General features: G+C 35.8%; 1 protein-coding gene across 2 annotated transcripts in view; it reads left to right on the top strand.

The window, feature by feature from the left end:
• Window positions 1-16,740, top strand: part of KrT95D (phosphofurin acidic cluster sorting protein KrT95D) — a 172,990-nt gene that overhangs the window by 138,283 nt on the left and 17,967 nt on the right. The window contains exons 2-7 of one of the 2 annotated variants that reach the window (XM_068763139.1): window positions 6,782-7,006; window positions 8,715-8,808; window positions 9,536-9,695; window positions 11,673-11,812; window positions 14,685-14,828; window positions 16,552-16,677. In XM_068763139.1, coding sequence (XP_068619240.1) covers window positions 6,782-7,006; window positions 8,715-8,808; window positions 9,536-9,695; window positions 11,673-11,812; window positions 14,685-14,828; window positions 16,552-16,677 — 889 coding nt within the window. The remainder of the gene's footprint in view (window positions 1-6,781; window positions 7,007-8,714; window positions 8,809-9,535; window positions 9,696-11,672; window positions 11,813-14,684; window positions 14,829-16,551; window positions 16,678-16,740) is intronic. The other variant, XM_068763140.1, reaches the window with a different exon arrangement.

The following is a 16,740-nucleotide window of genomic DNA, read 5'->3' as shown; positions in this document are numbered from 1 at the left end:
CCTGTCGACTTGGCTAGAACTATTAATTACTCATGTGAAGTAAATAAGTAAAGTAATGATTGCCTCTGTTGGCGATATATTATTGACAATGACAAACATATATCGGAACTATCCTAGAATCATGAAAATCCCGGTCACCCTACACCAATGCTTGCTATTCCGAACGCCTCCCCACGAGCGTTCATTATTCGCGACAGACAAGCGGCCCGCCCGCTTTTTTATGTCGAAACTTGTTTTATTAAACCTCTTTGTGCTCCTCCGCAGCCGGAACACATCGGGTGAGCTCTGCAGGGAGTAACACTCGACGACTTTCCTGTCAGTAACAATTTAGCACAATGATTATCTTACCAAATTTATGAAAAACAAAGCTAAAGTGCCAAGGAATATAGAAAATCCTGCTGTCTTCAAACATTATATTTTTTATTCGCTGAATGCGGACAGCCCAAGACCTGTCACTGTAGCGATCTAGGAGGAAAACGTATGCTATGCATTGCGCGTCTATTAGATGGTATGATGATGATGATAAGTGATAAAAATACAAACTTAGATATAATTAAATCATTACTTACGGATCATATCTAGACCGATAGCAATAACGATGTCGTTCATAATGAACAGGTTAAGAATATATAGAATCCTCAGTGTCCATGTAAACATCCTTTATTCACAGCTGCTTGAGCTTGCGCCAATTTTAAAAATTTAGACCTTTACCGTATTCCTCACTTTTAAGGAATATGATCTTTTTGAAAAAGTAATAGATTTTAGACGAAGCATCCCCAGCGCCCCTCCGAATCCACGGAATGCAAATAGCACTTGGGCAGCGTAAATGTAAGAAGCCAAGTCAATTTTTTTTTCTACAGCTATCTAATTACCTTTATTCTAGAATTTCCTAGATCCTTTGATCGCATTGATCAAACCTATCCGTGTCTTACTCTACAGCGCTGATAATTTATTGCAAGGCGATTAATCTACGTATACTTATAAATTACAACCGTCGGCCGTCCTCACGCGAAAGCAAATAACTAGATGTCAATAAAAAATTAAAAGCTGTCCGTAATCCAATTTATTTTACGACTCCAAACAAATTATTCTCATTAGTCTAACGTAATATACATACGTGGTACGGTACTCTCATATCGACGAAGGTAATAAAGAAAGAAGAATTTCAAAGTAAGAAATCTTCGCGATGTCATTATACCGGGTTTAGTTAAAAGTTAACTTTTATATTTAGAATACCTACAAACAATCGTTAACCTCTTAGTTTAATGGTTTCATTAGGGACCATATTAAAATAAGAAAATTCGATAAGTACTGCAAGCTATTAAATCAAATTACTACTTAACCTGATTTTCAAATATGTATTTCGAAATATAAAACAGTCAAAATAAAGACACTGGCAGTTTTGGAAAACTCGTGAAAATTCTCTCTCTCTTCTTCTGTTTTATGTAACTTAAATATCCGGACTATAATGTCCAGTGAATGACAGTTTTCATTTTCAGCAACATAAAATATAGAAACTAATAACTTTAATAATGTGAAAAAACTACCTACATATTGGTTACCTTTACCGTCGAATTACATTAGACACTATTACTACTTAATTAATAACGAAAGACGAACTTTAATGCATTTGCACATGCTATTTTGGCCACTTTTTTTGCCATTTCTAGCAGAGACTTGTCTTGTTTTAGTCATTGCCATAAGTTAACTCTATTTTTAATTACATTTTTTTTTTTAAATTTAATATCGACTTTATTAGCACAAAATTAAAAATTAAAAATCTTATTTATTATAATTAAGAAATGAAAAAAATTGTGTCATTAAACATGAATTAATCGGTTAATTGTAGGTAGATGGAAAAGTTACTGGATAGTTTAAAATCCCATAAAAATGTATAAAATCAATTAAAATTAATAGAGTGCTGTCGAGTTGTGTAGCCATCAATCTTCGTAACTCGCTTGTTTCCCATTCCTAGGAGAATTAATGGAAATTGTACAACCTTACGTTTGTGAGATAAGATTTTGTTTACAGTGCGTATTCTCGAACTTACATTTTTTAACAATTTGATTATTTCTAGACTCTTCTGTAGGTGAAATTTTCATACTTCTGAAAAAGGTGGTCGATTTTTTGAGATATTGGAAATCTCATTTATCGGAAAATTTGATTGGTTATGTGTTTAAAACTTTTAAGGAGATGAATGTATAACTTATATGTTGTAAATTAATGTATTTTATTGAATAAAATGCCTATCAAAGTATCGATGGTTTGAGAAATAATAAATAATGTTATGATAATACAGTAAGTAAAAACTTTTCTGAATTCGGACAGTATATTAAAATGAATTATTGTTTAATATGTCACTGCAGACCTTGTACTACCAGATGTTATTGGCCTGTCGCATTGCAATAAAGTTTTAGAGTGATCGCTTTATACAGGGAGATTGGAAATAGGTGTGAAAGCTTTATGAGATATATATTCACCCATAAAACTACTACATCTATGTAGAATTAATCTGCGTAATAACATTTTTATTGAAGTGGGACGGAGGCGACTAATAATTTCTTTAATTATTATCTGGTATACCGTCATGGCGACATCAAAGCAAGGCCGTGCGGAGACCTTTATAGCGCGTCCAATCATACGACACGTTAGATCGGCGGCCGTCTGAATAGCTCTGGCGTTGCCAGTTCGGTTCACCGGAAAATTAGATCGTGCTTGCGTGCGATGACATCCAGACCGTCTGGGAAAACTAGCTCTAATAGGAAAGACCAAGGGCGAAAGATCACGTGTCGCACACATACAAGTACCTAGCGGTTCCACTAGATAATTATTGTGAAGTAAAATAAAGGTCTATATTCTTTGCATTATTAATGTCTTTTTTATAAGAACTTTAATAACGCTGTAACGAAAATATAAAATATCTTATGAATTCAGGCGTTACTTTGCGAAAGTCCATTCAAAGTAAGAAAAGGATATAGAGCTACTTCTAATGCCAAGTCACTCGATGTTTAGCACTAATCGGTGTAATATTACTGTTGACGATGCCCCGTGGAGGGGTGAAACACGTGTTGAGTGATTTAACGGTGGTAGTTGCGTAATTCGCATTGCTTGCCGCATGCGCATTTATCAGCATGCTGGCGGGCGGTGCAATTTATTGCACGACTACTGCTACATAGCGGAAGTAGCTATATATTAGTCCTTTTCTTACTGAAAATTTAAAAAATGTTATTGAATTTTTCGAGTGGCTTTCGGGTTTTGCGCTAAGCAACACATTTAGTTGTTCCATGATGTTTATATTTCATCATCATAATTTCAACCGTAAGGCGTCAACTGGTGGACATGGGCGTCACACACGGCCTGCTTCCAGTGCATTCCGACGTACTTAACGTGGTCATCTGTTCATCTATATTTACCGTAATATAATTGGAAAGTTGCTAGATGTTGGCAGTGCAAGACCGGTCATGGTGACGATCTTGGCGTCTTTCAGTTCAACTGATGATGAATGGGTCGCTAATTTCATAAAACGGAGTCTGTAATGAGTTTAAATAACATATAATTAGTTGATTGTTTGCTCTGAGTCGAGCAATAAATCAGTGAATTCGGACAATTACGTGAAACTCGTCCGGAACTTTCGAGGCTGGATGAACAGGGTCATAGATACTCGTTAATATACCAGCGGTTAAATTGTGCGCTTGATTGTTTGTTGTATAAAATAATATTTTAATTGCTCACTGGCCGTAACACGAGAGCCAGCGATATTATGTTTTATGATTATTAAAACTGTAATCATCGATCATGATTTTTAATTGATTGCAATAAACTTGTTTGTGTAAAATTATAGTAAATTGTTTTAGTGATGCATTAGTGAGGTGAGTTTTACCTATGTACTATATCAATAACAATTCGGAATTTCTTAAGTGTAAAACTCTTAGCAATGTCACACTTACTTATATACAGTTGATGTTTGTGAGAAAAATAACACACGAATCAGAAAACGATAAAAATTATTATTAAAAGCAAATCTGAAACCGGTAAAAATTAAACTATCAACAAATGAATTATTGGTAAAAAGTTATAATAACTGTTTGACTGCTACGCGTCGCAAAAGCGCCTTAAGCCAAGCGTCATTTTGTCTTGAAAACCGCGACGCAGCGCTTTTACGCTGAGTTTCAATATCTGTTGACCTAAATGTGCGCCTACCCCCAATGCTACTACACCCATAACATATTTCAATTTATTTTTTACCACATCACTGCTTTAAACCATAGTAAAGGAAAATCGTACGAAAAGAGATATTAAAATTGATTGATATTTGTCTAAATTAGAATGTTTTATTTGACAACATCAAGTCAAAACATGTTCCACAGTTTTTGTGTGTTCTTGCATAAATTGCTTAGCAGTCAAACTGTTAAATGAATAGAAAATATGAAAAAAAAATTGAAACTTAGCATCTGTAAAACACTTAAAATTATAATTCAAAATAAAAATCATGATTCGCTCTGGTCAGTCGCGGAAATTTGATTAACGTGTAGAACTTGAACACGATTAAGCACGATTTAAAATAGCAAATTTTCTTGGAACACAAAACAGCAGTTTGCAAAGATCGTGCTATACTGTAGCAAATACGTAACTTTGACCGCGGGTTCTTGATGGTTTTTAACAAAAGAGTGTGTAGTATATCGTGTTTTATAATCCAGCTATGTATTGAACAATACACATTCTTAAAATAACATTAAGGTCTTGTTGTGTGAATTCACGTCCAAAAACCCGTACAAAATGAAAGGTCAAAGTTTTGATATGTGTAACATTTAACCCGTCACTTCCCGCGAAAGAATTGATATAGTTATGACATAGCGGTCGATGTAATTAGATTTATGTCAACCGCTTCGGCGTCCAATGACGGATACCTATTTTGAATATGACGCGTAGATTATAAATAAGAAAAAAAATACACAGATTAAATATTCTATTTTTCAACCTGGTTAAAATTAATTTATGAGCTTTATTATTATAAATTTACCAGCGTTTTTACAACAGGACTATGATATAGGAAATAGATTAACTCCAACTAATACCTGAAATATTTATGAGAGATGGACCGTTATTCATATTTTTATAAAGGTGTTTAATTATTTCATTTTTTGTTTCTTTTTATATATGTTATATAATGAGATGTATACTCTAAGCATAATATAATAATCTAAGGTCCTTAAGTGGCGTTCACAGGACGGTAGATGGCGTTGGTAGGTTGGTAGGTCGCTGGATACAGGCAGCGCAGGACACGTCATCGTAGCGTATTTTGGGGGAGGCCTTTGTCTTGTAATGGGTCTCCATTTGCTGAAAAAAAAAGAATATATACTAATCAGTCTTTTTTTAATATATGTGTATCAATATGGAACATATAATCTGTATAAAATAAAAATAAACGTAAGAAATAAAAATATGTGTATAAATTAAATAAAGTAAAATAAAATAAAACTGAAAATTGTAAAAACTAAGAAACGAGGTGACGGAAGACAGGGTATTGGAATAGAGGGAAAATAGAATGGAAGAGCAAGTCAGACGAAATGTAAATAGCAAGGAATAGAATGAAAGATCTTGAGATGCATGAAAGAAGAGCGCAAAAATAAAATAATTTGTGAATAGATCAATGAAAAACAAAATAAAAGTCCTTAACCCATAAATCAGTTAGGTATACGAGAAGCCTCTAATAGCGGGGGACAGAAACAACTTATAATTTGTGTAAAGTTATTTATATTTAAATTTTTTATCACTGTATGTCTATGAAAAAAATACAAATGTTTGAAGGCGCAGTATACAAGTTTATATGTAATGTATATACTATAGGAATTGAATAATGATAACAAATTTAAAAATAATCTCATGTAAACACATGCTAACATAATGTTGAACGTCTAAAGTACATGATTTTAAAAACAGTAAATATAGTTAATCGCATTATTAGCAAACTTGGTATAGGTTTACAAGCATAAATTCTTTAACCTCATCATCTACACCGGGATTCTACGTAATATCATTAAAAATAGAAATCAATGATTGATTTATATTCGACGTAAACATTAATGATTAAGGTTTTAATGAATACCATTAGCACCGATCGCGGTTATTGCAGCGGCCAAACATTATGATTCAGTTATTATCTTCGATGTAATGATATTGCGTTTTGTATATTATTTTCGTATATTTACTTTGTATTAGCTTGCCGTGCGCTAAACGCAAAAATTTTATTCGATTGGTTTTTACATGTAATCATTGTTTACAGAATTCGCAAACCATAGGATTTATGAATTTATTATTATATTAGCCTTTAGAGTGATAAGACTACTGGAATACATACTATCTTCTTAGAGATGGCTCATTTAGGATAAATTTCCTCACCATTTTTGCGTCACCATCACAAGACCAACGGGACATGTTTTTTTAATGGTCCCGTTTTTGGGAACACTCGTACCCCTGTCATATATTAGGACAGGGAATTTTTTATTTTAACTTTTACGTTCTGTATATTTATGTAACGCTACCGAGTAAATAAGTAAATGGCACGGGGACGGGCGGTGGACGATGGACTATCTTGATATGACTCGAGGGATTCAGGAGTATAGTAAGCAACGCAAACAGGACGTGCTATTCAGAATTGTAGTAACTATAATGATCCCTGACAAAGTGCATAGAGCGACCACGGTTAACCCTGTCCTGCCCCCGAGAAAGAGTTTGCTGAACCTGTGTGTGCAAGTATAGTAAGGTGTGCGTGTTGTTGCAGGCTGTGCACGCTGCGCGTGACCCGGCTGCGCGTGTGCGGCGCTCTTGGCGAGGCGGGCGGCGGCGCGGCAGGCGCAGGCGCAGGTGCTGTTACGCTCGCCGCGCGCATGCACAGCAGCAAGCGCACGCTGCGCTCCAACGACATCGCCGTGCCGCCGCTGGACGTCGAGCTCGACCTCTGCTTCTCGCTGCAGTACCCGCACTTCGTCAAGCGCGACGGCAACAGGTCACCCACCACTCACCCCTTACTTCTATAATCCGACAGTAACATGGACACTGTATATATACGCAAAATGCGCGCAGTGTGCCGCTTGGTTGCGGAAACCTGTCCGCAGTAACAAGACAATACATCTAATAGATTCAGGCGTTACCTCGCGGAAGTCTATCCTAATTAAGAAAAGTATATAAATTAAAAAGGTTGTTGTGTTTGCATTGTTTACCGCACGCGTATTTATCAGCGGGCTGGCGGGCGGTGCACTTCATTGCACGACTACTGCTGTATAGCGGGAGTGATCAATAGAAACAGATCGTGTTTTCGAAAGGGAATGCTAAACGCATATCGAGTGACAGCTCACACCCATGTATCTCTGGGCGACCTCTATTTCTTGGAGTTTTATTTTTCGTTGTAGTAATGGAATTGTCAAATAATAACAATCCGATGCCTTTTAATATTGATCGCGAAATTCCCATTATTTTTTATGTAAATTATTCAATTTTAGTTAAAACTGATCTTAACCTGTCAAAGTCACCCAGAACGACTGTAAAGTCTGGAAGGTTAAGTTCAGTAAGAACACGTAGAACTAACTTAAAATAATATTTGCAAGGAGGCATTCGACTAAATCTGTAATAACCTCAAACATTGTGCTCAAGTTAGCAATGGTTGCGATACCAACGGTTTCGTACCCCAAAAGTCGTAAACTGCACTGGAAATAGCAGAGCTCTGCGTTCGGGGACCGAAAGCGCAAGCCGTTACAGAGTTTATTGCGCGGATGTCGCATCGCAGACTTGCAAAGCTCCTCCCACGCAAAAATCTTTTCCGGCAACGTAGAATGTCTCGAAAGTTTATATTTAAATAAAAAATAACTTTCAAAAAATTAACAAAATTTCGATAGCCGAAAAAAACTTGTGCAATTCCAAAAAAGTATTAAACACAACATGCATTACTGTTCGACTGCCTAATGTAAACCGTTATAATTATAATTTATATTACGTTACGTGACGTTTAGAATTTTAAAAACATTAATTCTAGCAGAGGCTGAATGATCCATATAGTGGAATATTGACTTACATTGGTTCGGCCAAATATCTAATTCGGCAAAATAACCAGCTGCAATTTTTTTTTGATTTTATTATTTTAGAATTAACTGTTAATTTAGTAAGAAGTCTAATTTATGAATAAAATTAGATGAGCTGCGTATTTCATGAGAAAAGCCCAAGAAGAGCCGATTTTAATAGAAACTAAACGCAGAGTGAATTCCACTGTAAAGCATCCAACAGTTCAAAACATTAAAAGTTTATTATTTGAATTGGTTTATTATTAAAATGAGTTTATGTGTGTGTGAGTTGTTATTAAATAAAGTTTCTTTAATAACACAGATGGTCATTGAGGCCTTAAGGTTCTGTTTTAGAGACCACGCACCGACAAACGCAACTCAGGATAGACAGACGCCTTTGTTGAGGTCATCGGAAGTTGGACACAGGCTGCTTTATATCGGCCCTACGAAATCTATTGCGAGTGGGGAGTATCTAAGTTCAGCTAACGTACTACGGCCGAAATGATGAACGAAACAGAGAATCCTAGAAGAAGAAATAGCGCGTATGATTTCATGTCCAACAATGGACTAATAATAGGAAGTTAACTATTAAAAAGATTAAACTAAAATGTCTCCATCAAGATCTGAATCACTTTAACGCTATTTATTTACTAACTCCAGGTTACAAATAATGCTACAGAGGCGCAAGAAGTACAAAAACAGAACGATCCTCGGCTACAAGACCCTGGCGGAGGGAGTCATCAGGATGGACCAGGTAACGACGCATGTCTTTAAAAATTATTAATTAAATAACAGACTAGAGAATAAGTACCTTCATATTTTAAATTAAAATTCGTGGTTTTGTTTTTCAAAATTTATTTACATTTAAACATATTATTCGATCGTACTTTTTACCACCTTGTAAGTAGTAACTTGATACAATTCTTCTGAATAAATCACGATAAGTAGTTTTAGTAGTCCTTTTTTGACGTTACCTTGACAATGTCTTAATAATTTTGAAGAGACTGAAACTGGTTGAAATCTGAAGATACAAGGACAGGGCTAGACAGAGAGATGCATTATCACTTGCCAACTAAACTCTCAATTTTTGCTGAGTGACTAAACATGTATACAGTCTAGCGTTATCATGATGGAAGATCACATTTTTTCTATCGATTAATTTCGACTGTTTTCTCCCAATTCTTGCTCTAATCTTATCATTGGTTGGTATGCTGGTTGTTGGCATTATAAGTCCACACCAACGGATAGTGCCATTTTAATACCACCATACACACAACAACACTTTATAGCGGCCTTCTTCCTCGACCTTTTTGTCATCTTTTCATACAAGATCTACTTTTCATCACCAGTTGTTAATCACTTAAAAACCGTACGATGTCATTACGTCTCAATAAAGAACCCATGTAACCAGCAAATGTTATTTGGGCAGCAGTGTTAATAGAACTACCAATAAAATGCGGACATTATATTGTGACCTCCAGGTGCTACAGAAGTCAATGGACATGGAACTCGAGCTGACAGGCGTGGGCGGTAAGGTGGGCGCGGCCGCTGGGCAACCCGTCGCCAGACTCACCATCACCGGTCTCGCCTCAACGCCCGTCGACCACGACACCAAGAACAACAACACACTGCTCATTACTGGTGAGCAACCATTTTCTAAACAATATTTTCATTTATTATATATGTAAAGCAACTGTAAATTTATCCACGAAAAAAATCAGTCAGATGTTAAAATATGAATTTAAAGCCTATTATTTTAGTAAAGATTGTATTATTTTAATTTTCACGAGACAAATACACGATTTAGAACAGCTAAAATTGTAAAAATGTCGTCAAAAGGGTAACTATTACGTTAATATATAAAAATAATGTGTATTTTTATTACTTCAGAAATAAACTGATTTAAAAATAATTTTTTAGAATTCTTCCCGGGGATATATCTAGTAATTTACCAAATTTAAACGATTATCGGATGTATGATTTTGGATTATTTTGAGTACAGACAGACACATATCCATTTGTTTGTATATAGGTTTACTATTTGGATCAACTTTTTTTGCTCCATTTGTAAACTAAGCAATTATTTATCATCCAGCTTCATTCTTAATATAATCTATAATCATTTTGTTTAGTTTATACGATTTCATGTTGGTTTAGTGGTGTACATATCGTTGTAATACATTTCCCGCGCTTACAAAAGGATGCGCGCGTGTTTGAAGCTCTATATTTAAAACCGGAGAACGCAAAACGTATACAGTTGTTGATAAAAGCGCGCTCCATCCGGACCGTACGTGCTTCACGTACGCTCGTAGCAATCTGCGCGGATTTGTGCCGCGCTTCCGGACGATTATTCTGAAAGGTGTTCCTTGTTTGAAATGTTGCGCATTAAAGTAGGAATGTTCTAGAAAACGCGAACGATTTTAGAAAGAGAGGAAGATAATATTTTGTAACAAGCACAAAGTAAATAATATTTAAAACCGTTTATTTTTACCAATTTAAAAAATATATTTTTATTTAAATTGAATAATTAAATTATCCTCAGTTCGAGTTTTCTTATTCTTCGTATTTCTTCTCCATTTTTTTTGCCATTAAAAATGCTGCTAAATAGGTATTTCTTAACTTATTTCTTTTTAATAACTTCTGGATGATCTAGTGAGTATATTTCTATGTTCTGTGGCGAATAATATTTGTGTTCCAAATTCTAAGGACCTGACATTGAATATTCCTCTTTCGAGGTATTTATTTTCCCTTTAATTTAGATAGAGCGTGGCGATGTCTTTCCCACTCAGGGAACATTAAGATTAATTTGTTTTGCTTACTTTTAACGGTATCGCCGTCTTTTTTTTTTACGTTTTTTTTTTTGAGTTTTAAATATTCTATTTTTTCTAGAAAAAAATCTGTGTTTAAATCCATGTAAATAAAACTATTTTCGACTTTCGACAAAGATTCAGTTGCGCAAAATGCGAATAAAATAAAAAATACGATACATGTCCGAACAGTACATGCGTAAAAAACCAATAAAATAGGTAAAAAGTAGGTAAAACTGTGTTTATTATAAAATGATTGTACTAAAGTCCACGGTCTTCCACACCTTTTGATTTGTGATGTCACAGTAAACAAAAAAATTCTTTTCTGATAACATAGTAAGGAAAGCTATTTAATTGGCTGTTGTGTTCAAAAGTATGCCATAAAATGGTTACTGTGAGATTGACTTTCTAATTATGAACAATTTGATTGGTTAGACCAACTTATAATGATCCACAGCATTCTTTTTTTGGCGATTTCCTGGTTTAAAAGAATGTCTTTGAGATTGAATTGCTGTTGAATGTTATAATTTAAGTAAAATAAGACAAACACGCAAACACACGTTATTATAATTATTATGACTGACGGGGTTTTTGTCAATATGTACTCAATTTGTTTATGTAGATTTTGAACGAGGAGTTATGTCCTAATGTAAGTATATATTAAACTTAAAAGAACACTCTACACGGTTTCATATTATGTAATAATTGGATAGTGAGAAAACCTTTTTATTTTATTAATTTTAATTATTAACGTGAATTAAAAACTGCATGTGCTAGTTAAATTTATTGATAGACTATTAAATGTTAACAGAGAGGGGATACTCTGACGAAGAGGAAGAAGGAGAGTTCAGTTCAGTGGAGGAGGCGGACGAGATGACGTATGGAGCACCAGCGCGGCGCCGCCCGCACCGGCAGATAGAGTTCAACAAGGCAGACATGTCCTACACCAAGGTAAGTGAAGACTAACACAACCAAACACACAACATCTTTTGACACGTTAGTTTTTTTATATACCCCTATTTTAACACCTTACAAATTTAAAAAAAATAATTATGAATCCTGGTAGATCAGGGCTTCTTAAACTTTTGTCATTCACGACCCCTTTCACGGTTGCGAGTTTCTTGACGACCTCATACAAATATTAAAAAAAAATTAATACCTTTTGATGATTTATTTATTAGGTAACAATTTACACATGAAAATATATAGTTTTAGAATTCGTTTTAAAACATACAAAAATCTTATACTAAAAATTGCACAAAAAATTATAAAATTGCACATATATTAGTTAAAAACGTTCAGCAAATGCGCGTGTCTAGACGCTGCAAGTCCACTGTATTCTGCCAACTCTACTGATGTTATAAATTGGTACATATAAATATTTGACATTAAAATCTCTCGACCCCAGAATTTTTCTACGCGACCCCGTTTAGGGTCGCGACCCATAGTTTAAGAGGCCCTGTGGTAGATGATAGTTTATTAATATTTATGTAATGAAGAGACATATGTAAGAATGTAACGCATACTTATCAGCAGATTAGTCAATTGCCTAGCTCAATAATGGTTTTTAGTAGTAAAGTTTCACCCGTTTTAACACAGGCTTTTTCAAACACGTTGTAACAGATTTTGTAACCATATCAATAGTTTAAGACCAACTTAAATAGTTTTAAATTCATTCTCATTGTAGGCTTGATTTAACACACTTGCGCTAAAATAGACTCCAGTTAACTTATTTATAACATCGTTGTCAAACTAATATCAGTTGAGGGAATTTGAACTATTAAATGTACTTCACTAATTAAATTTTCGTCATGAAAAGCTGCCTGGGAACTTGTAATATACGTATATACGTACCTATTCGTTGTACAGCAGAACACATGTCGCGTTTTTGACGACAATTTTTTTTTCTTAACGGAAGATCACCGTTGCCTTATTGGTATTTAATTTTTTTCCGCCGGCTTGAAGAAACAGAGCGCAAAGAGGGCATATCCTCGTTCTTATTTTAGAAGGAAAGCCCATGACTGAAAGCTCGACTTAGGCCGATATTTAACGACATATTATTTTTATTATCGGATTGGACAGACAGCTGAGCTTTCAAATAGCTCGGGCGGCAGCTCGGGCTGTGAATCAGTATGAGGCAAGGGCTTTAAGGGTGCCGCAGCTGGACTTTGTCGGTTGCTATTGCGTAGACAATATTATTGTCACTTTGAGAAAATGTAAGCACCGGGAGAAGAAGTGGCGAATCAAACTCTCGTCCCCAGTTATTTTTGAGGACTCATTAGACCCCCGACTTATGAGGACTTATTGGACTTGTTTTAAACTGGTGAAGACAAATAGGGATAGAAAGATTCGGAGTAGTCGGAAAGAGGAGTAAGAAACCCTTCAGTCAACATTGGAGGAACCTTAGTAAAGCTGCTGGAAAAGAGGTGATGAGGGAAGAGAATCGAAATAGGTGGAATTCATTGGGAAACGCCGGCAAAGAATGAATGTAGTATTGACCCTTTCGCTGCGGAACGCCTAATAATGAATTACTCTCTCAACAACTGACGCGATAGTAAAGTCTTTATGAACGATACGTATTTGGTTATGTGACAAAAACTCGTACAGGAAGCGTATGCAGCAGTCGCGATGGTAACAAACAAATTAATGACCATGATCATTTAATTACTGAGACGATAATGTGAAACAAATGTACGGCTCCAGAAAGCGATATTCGCTGTGAGAAAGTGTCTATAGCCGAGTGGCAGAAGTCGCTGTTCGCTGAGAGAAAGCATTTATAACCGAGCGCCAGAAAGTGCTGTTCTCTGACAAAAAGTGTCTATTGTCGAGCGCCAAAAGGCGCTGTTCGCAGCGAAGGGTTAATGAGATATTGTTTTGACAACGATGACATGAATTTTAATTTAGTTAATAATAAGCCATGATCCAACATAAAAATATATTAAAAACATTTCCACAGAATTTTCGAGAACATTTCTCAAATTAAATTACGACGTAAAAGTTTAATCAGGCACGTGGCGCACGGCGTGCACTCGCTGCAGTTGACAAAGTTTTAACGAGACGCGGGTGCACTGCGCTCCCACCTTGCGAACTATAGTCATTAAAAACTAGGAAATGCATACCGCTTGTAATGCATATGGCACGCGGTACTTTTCCGTGTGTTATTAAAATATGTACGAGTTATGAAATTTACCTAATATGCTATTTAATTTCGAGATAATGGTCTTAATATAAACTTAAAATTTCACAAGATATGTAGGCTAATCCTATATGAGTGACATCAGTATAAAACTCAAACCCGTTTTTATGCTATATTTGTTTATGCAAATTTCTTTGTGAGGTATATAAAAATTTCAAATGGAACATAATTGACGAAGTTATTTAAATAAAAAGGAAGTAGGGAGCTAGTATATTTAGCTACGAGACATATAGAGTCTAGTCAAAAAACTTTCATCGCTAAAACTAATCACCGTATGCTTGTTAACTGAAAAATTGAACTCGGTAAGAATTCTAAAAAATTTGCAAGCTGTCAGATTAAGAAGGATAAAGGCTATACGTTCTAGCTATTCGTTATTATTTTGTTAGCTTTTGAGTTATTTTCTATTGCAGACTTGAAAATAACTCGAAACAAAAATAACTGGTCACGTAGTTTCCATAGAAATTTTTGTGCGTTTTATTTTATGCTGTCTTTATCGACAAGCACAAGCATAAACATATAGCACAAAAACAGATTTCGGGTGTACATTTTTAGTATATAGTATAAAGTATTGCTAATAACATAGAGTAATGCTTCTGCTTCAGCTTAACCTAGCATTGCTTTGCACAGCTCACGCGCTCACGCGACCTGAGCTACGCAGAGCGCGAGCGAAAGAGACAGAGCTATGTGCGCTCCAAGGTGCACGACAGAGACAGCGACAGCGAACTGGAAAGCGCGGGCTCTAAGCGCAAGGGCAGCCGTGGAAAGCTCGCGGTGAGCTTCCGGCACGGGAGATTGTACCTATTGCTGTTAGATGTAGAGTTGATTTCTGTTTACTGCTTTGTGTATATATTTCAATCTCTTTGGGAATCTTCGCAGCACCAACTTGCATTTATGTTTACAAAAATTTTCAATGAAGGTACAATCGTGTGCAATTACAAATAAAACGTTATATTTATTGCAACGTCATTAAGTATATAAGCAATGTTAATGCACATGATTGTACTTTGGTTATTTTTTTAAAGTGAAAAATATAGATACATGTTGTCTGGGCGTTACTTTGTTAGAGAAAATTATATTTTGAGAGTATATTTCTCGCATATTACATACTAGCATATTTTTGGAGAACACCACAAATTAACTATATGCACTTTCGGAGAATCTTCTTATCGACTAACTGCGTAGGAACATCTTCAAAAACCCGATAGTTCATGTGACTATTATCCCTTTGTGTCGTCGCACCATCTTGTGGGTAGATGTTCTAAGCTGCGCTTACCTGCCTTGCCCACTGCCATTTCAGCTATAAGACGTCCACTGCTGAAGGCCTCCCTGTATATTTCCTTAATAGGAAGCGGCCGGCATCTAGCGTTTTTCGAGATTCTCTTTTTTCAGTAGATGGATGCCCACTGCAAGGCATAGGCCTGCCCCAAAGGTTGCAACGATGACAGGACCTGCGCTACCCGTATCTAACAATTTCCCGGGACCTTAAATATGTCGTTGGTCCATGTAGGTGGGGGGCGTACCCACGCCGCGTCTCCCGACTCGAGAACCTTTTGGCCCAAACGACCATGACCTGCCCACTGCCACTTGAGACGAGTAGTTCTTCGAGCTACGTCGGTGATCTTTATTCTTCTCACTTCTGATTATTTTCAAGTAAATTAAAATATCCCATCTAGAATGTCTTGTAAAGATTTCCTCTCGTAAATTAATCAGTTATAAGATAGTGGTAGTGTGAAGGTCGCCGTCCGAAAGTAGTGAAGTCATGCCAATGTGTATACAAGATATAAGCGACACGGCGGCTTATCTTTTGCGTTTGTTTTCAGTGAGATTTTCTCTTCTTACGGGGACTGTGTGTTCGCTTTCGCCTTTCATCATGGATGTAAAGATTAACCTTTATTTTATTTAAAATACTATCATGATTTTCTTCATTTATCAATGGTGACTCCGTTATTTGTACAAGTTTCTCAAAGTGTGTTAATTATTGAAAAAAAAAATATATTCTACCCTTTATAGATAACGTGGCACTTTTATACATTACATGCATTTTCTTTCTTGTAACTCGGGGATTTCGTACGTGTGTGTATGTTTTTGTACCGTTCCCAAATAATTTTTCTCTGTATTTTTCATAATTTATTTTTGTATTAAAATACAATCAGTATGCACATTGTATTAGGTTGATTGGGTGTTGTCCTTTCTTTATTTTTACAGCTTTAAATAAATCTGTGTTTACATACCAAATTCCTCTTATCTATATCGTTTGTGTCTTCTTCCTCTAACAAGGGCTGTTAAAATTATCAATTGTTTTTATCAAATGTTTCAACGACCAAATGACGATCATAACCCAAAGACATCAACCATTATATTTACAAGTAGAAAAAAAAATTACCTTCTGTGTTTAGTTGTGTACAGTTACATTCAAAATTTAAATAATAACGATGTCAAATAAGTGTACAGTGTTAAATTATTATTGATATCGGTTTATATGTTTGTTCGCCAGCAACGTAATCTGAAGCAGAAGTTCGCGGCGCTGCTACGGAGATTCCGGGTGCCCGAGGAGATGGGCGAACGCGGTGCCACGCGCGACACTCACCACGCGCAGCGGGACATCGACGAGCTCTTCCAGGTAGACACAACGCGTTATAAAACGCTACTAGCTGATCCCACAAATGTTGTTTTGCAAAAAAAA

This window comes from Battus philenor, unplaced genomic scaffold (genome assembly GCF_028537555.1).
Source record: "Battus philenor isolate CCGP_79_NKW_IND1 unplaced genomic scaffold, ilBatPhil1.0.hap1 SCAF_17, whole genome shotgun sequence".
In the NCBI taxonomy this organism is placed as follows: Eukaryota; Metazoa; Arthropoda; class Insecta; order Lepidoptera; family Papilionidae; genus Battus; species Battus philenor.
This window is presented reverse-complemented; position numbering and strand designations above follow the sequence as displayed.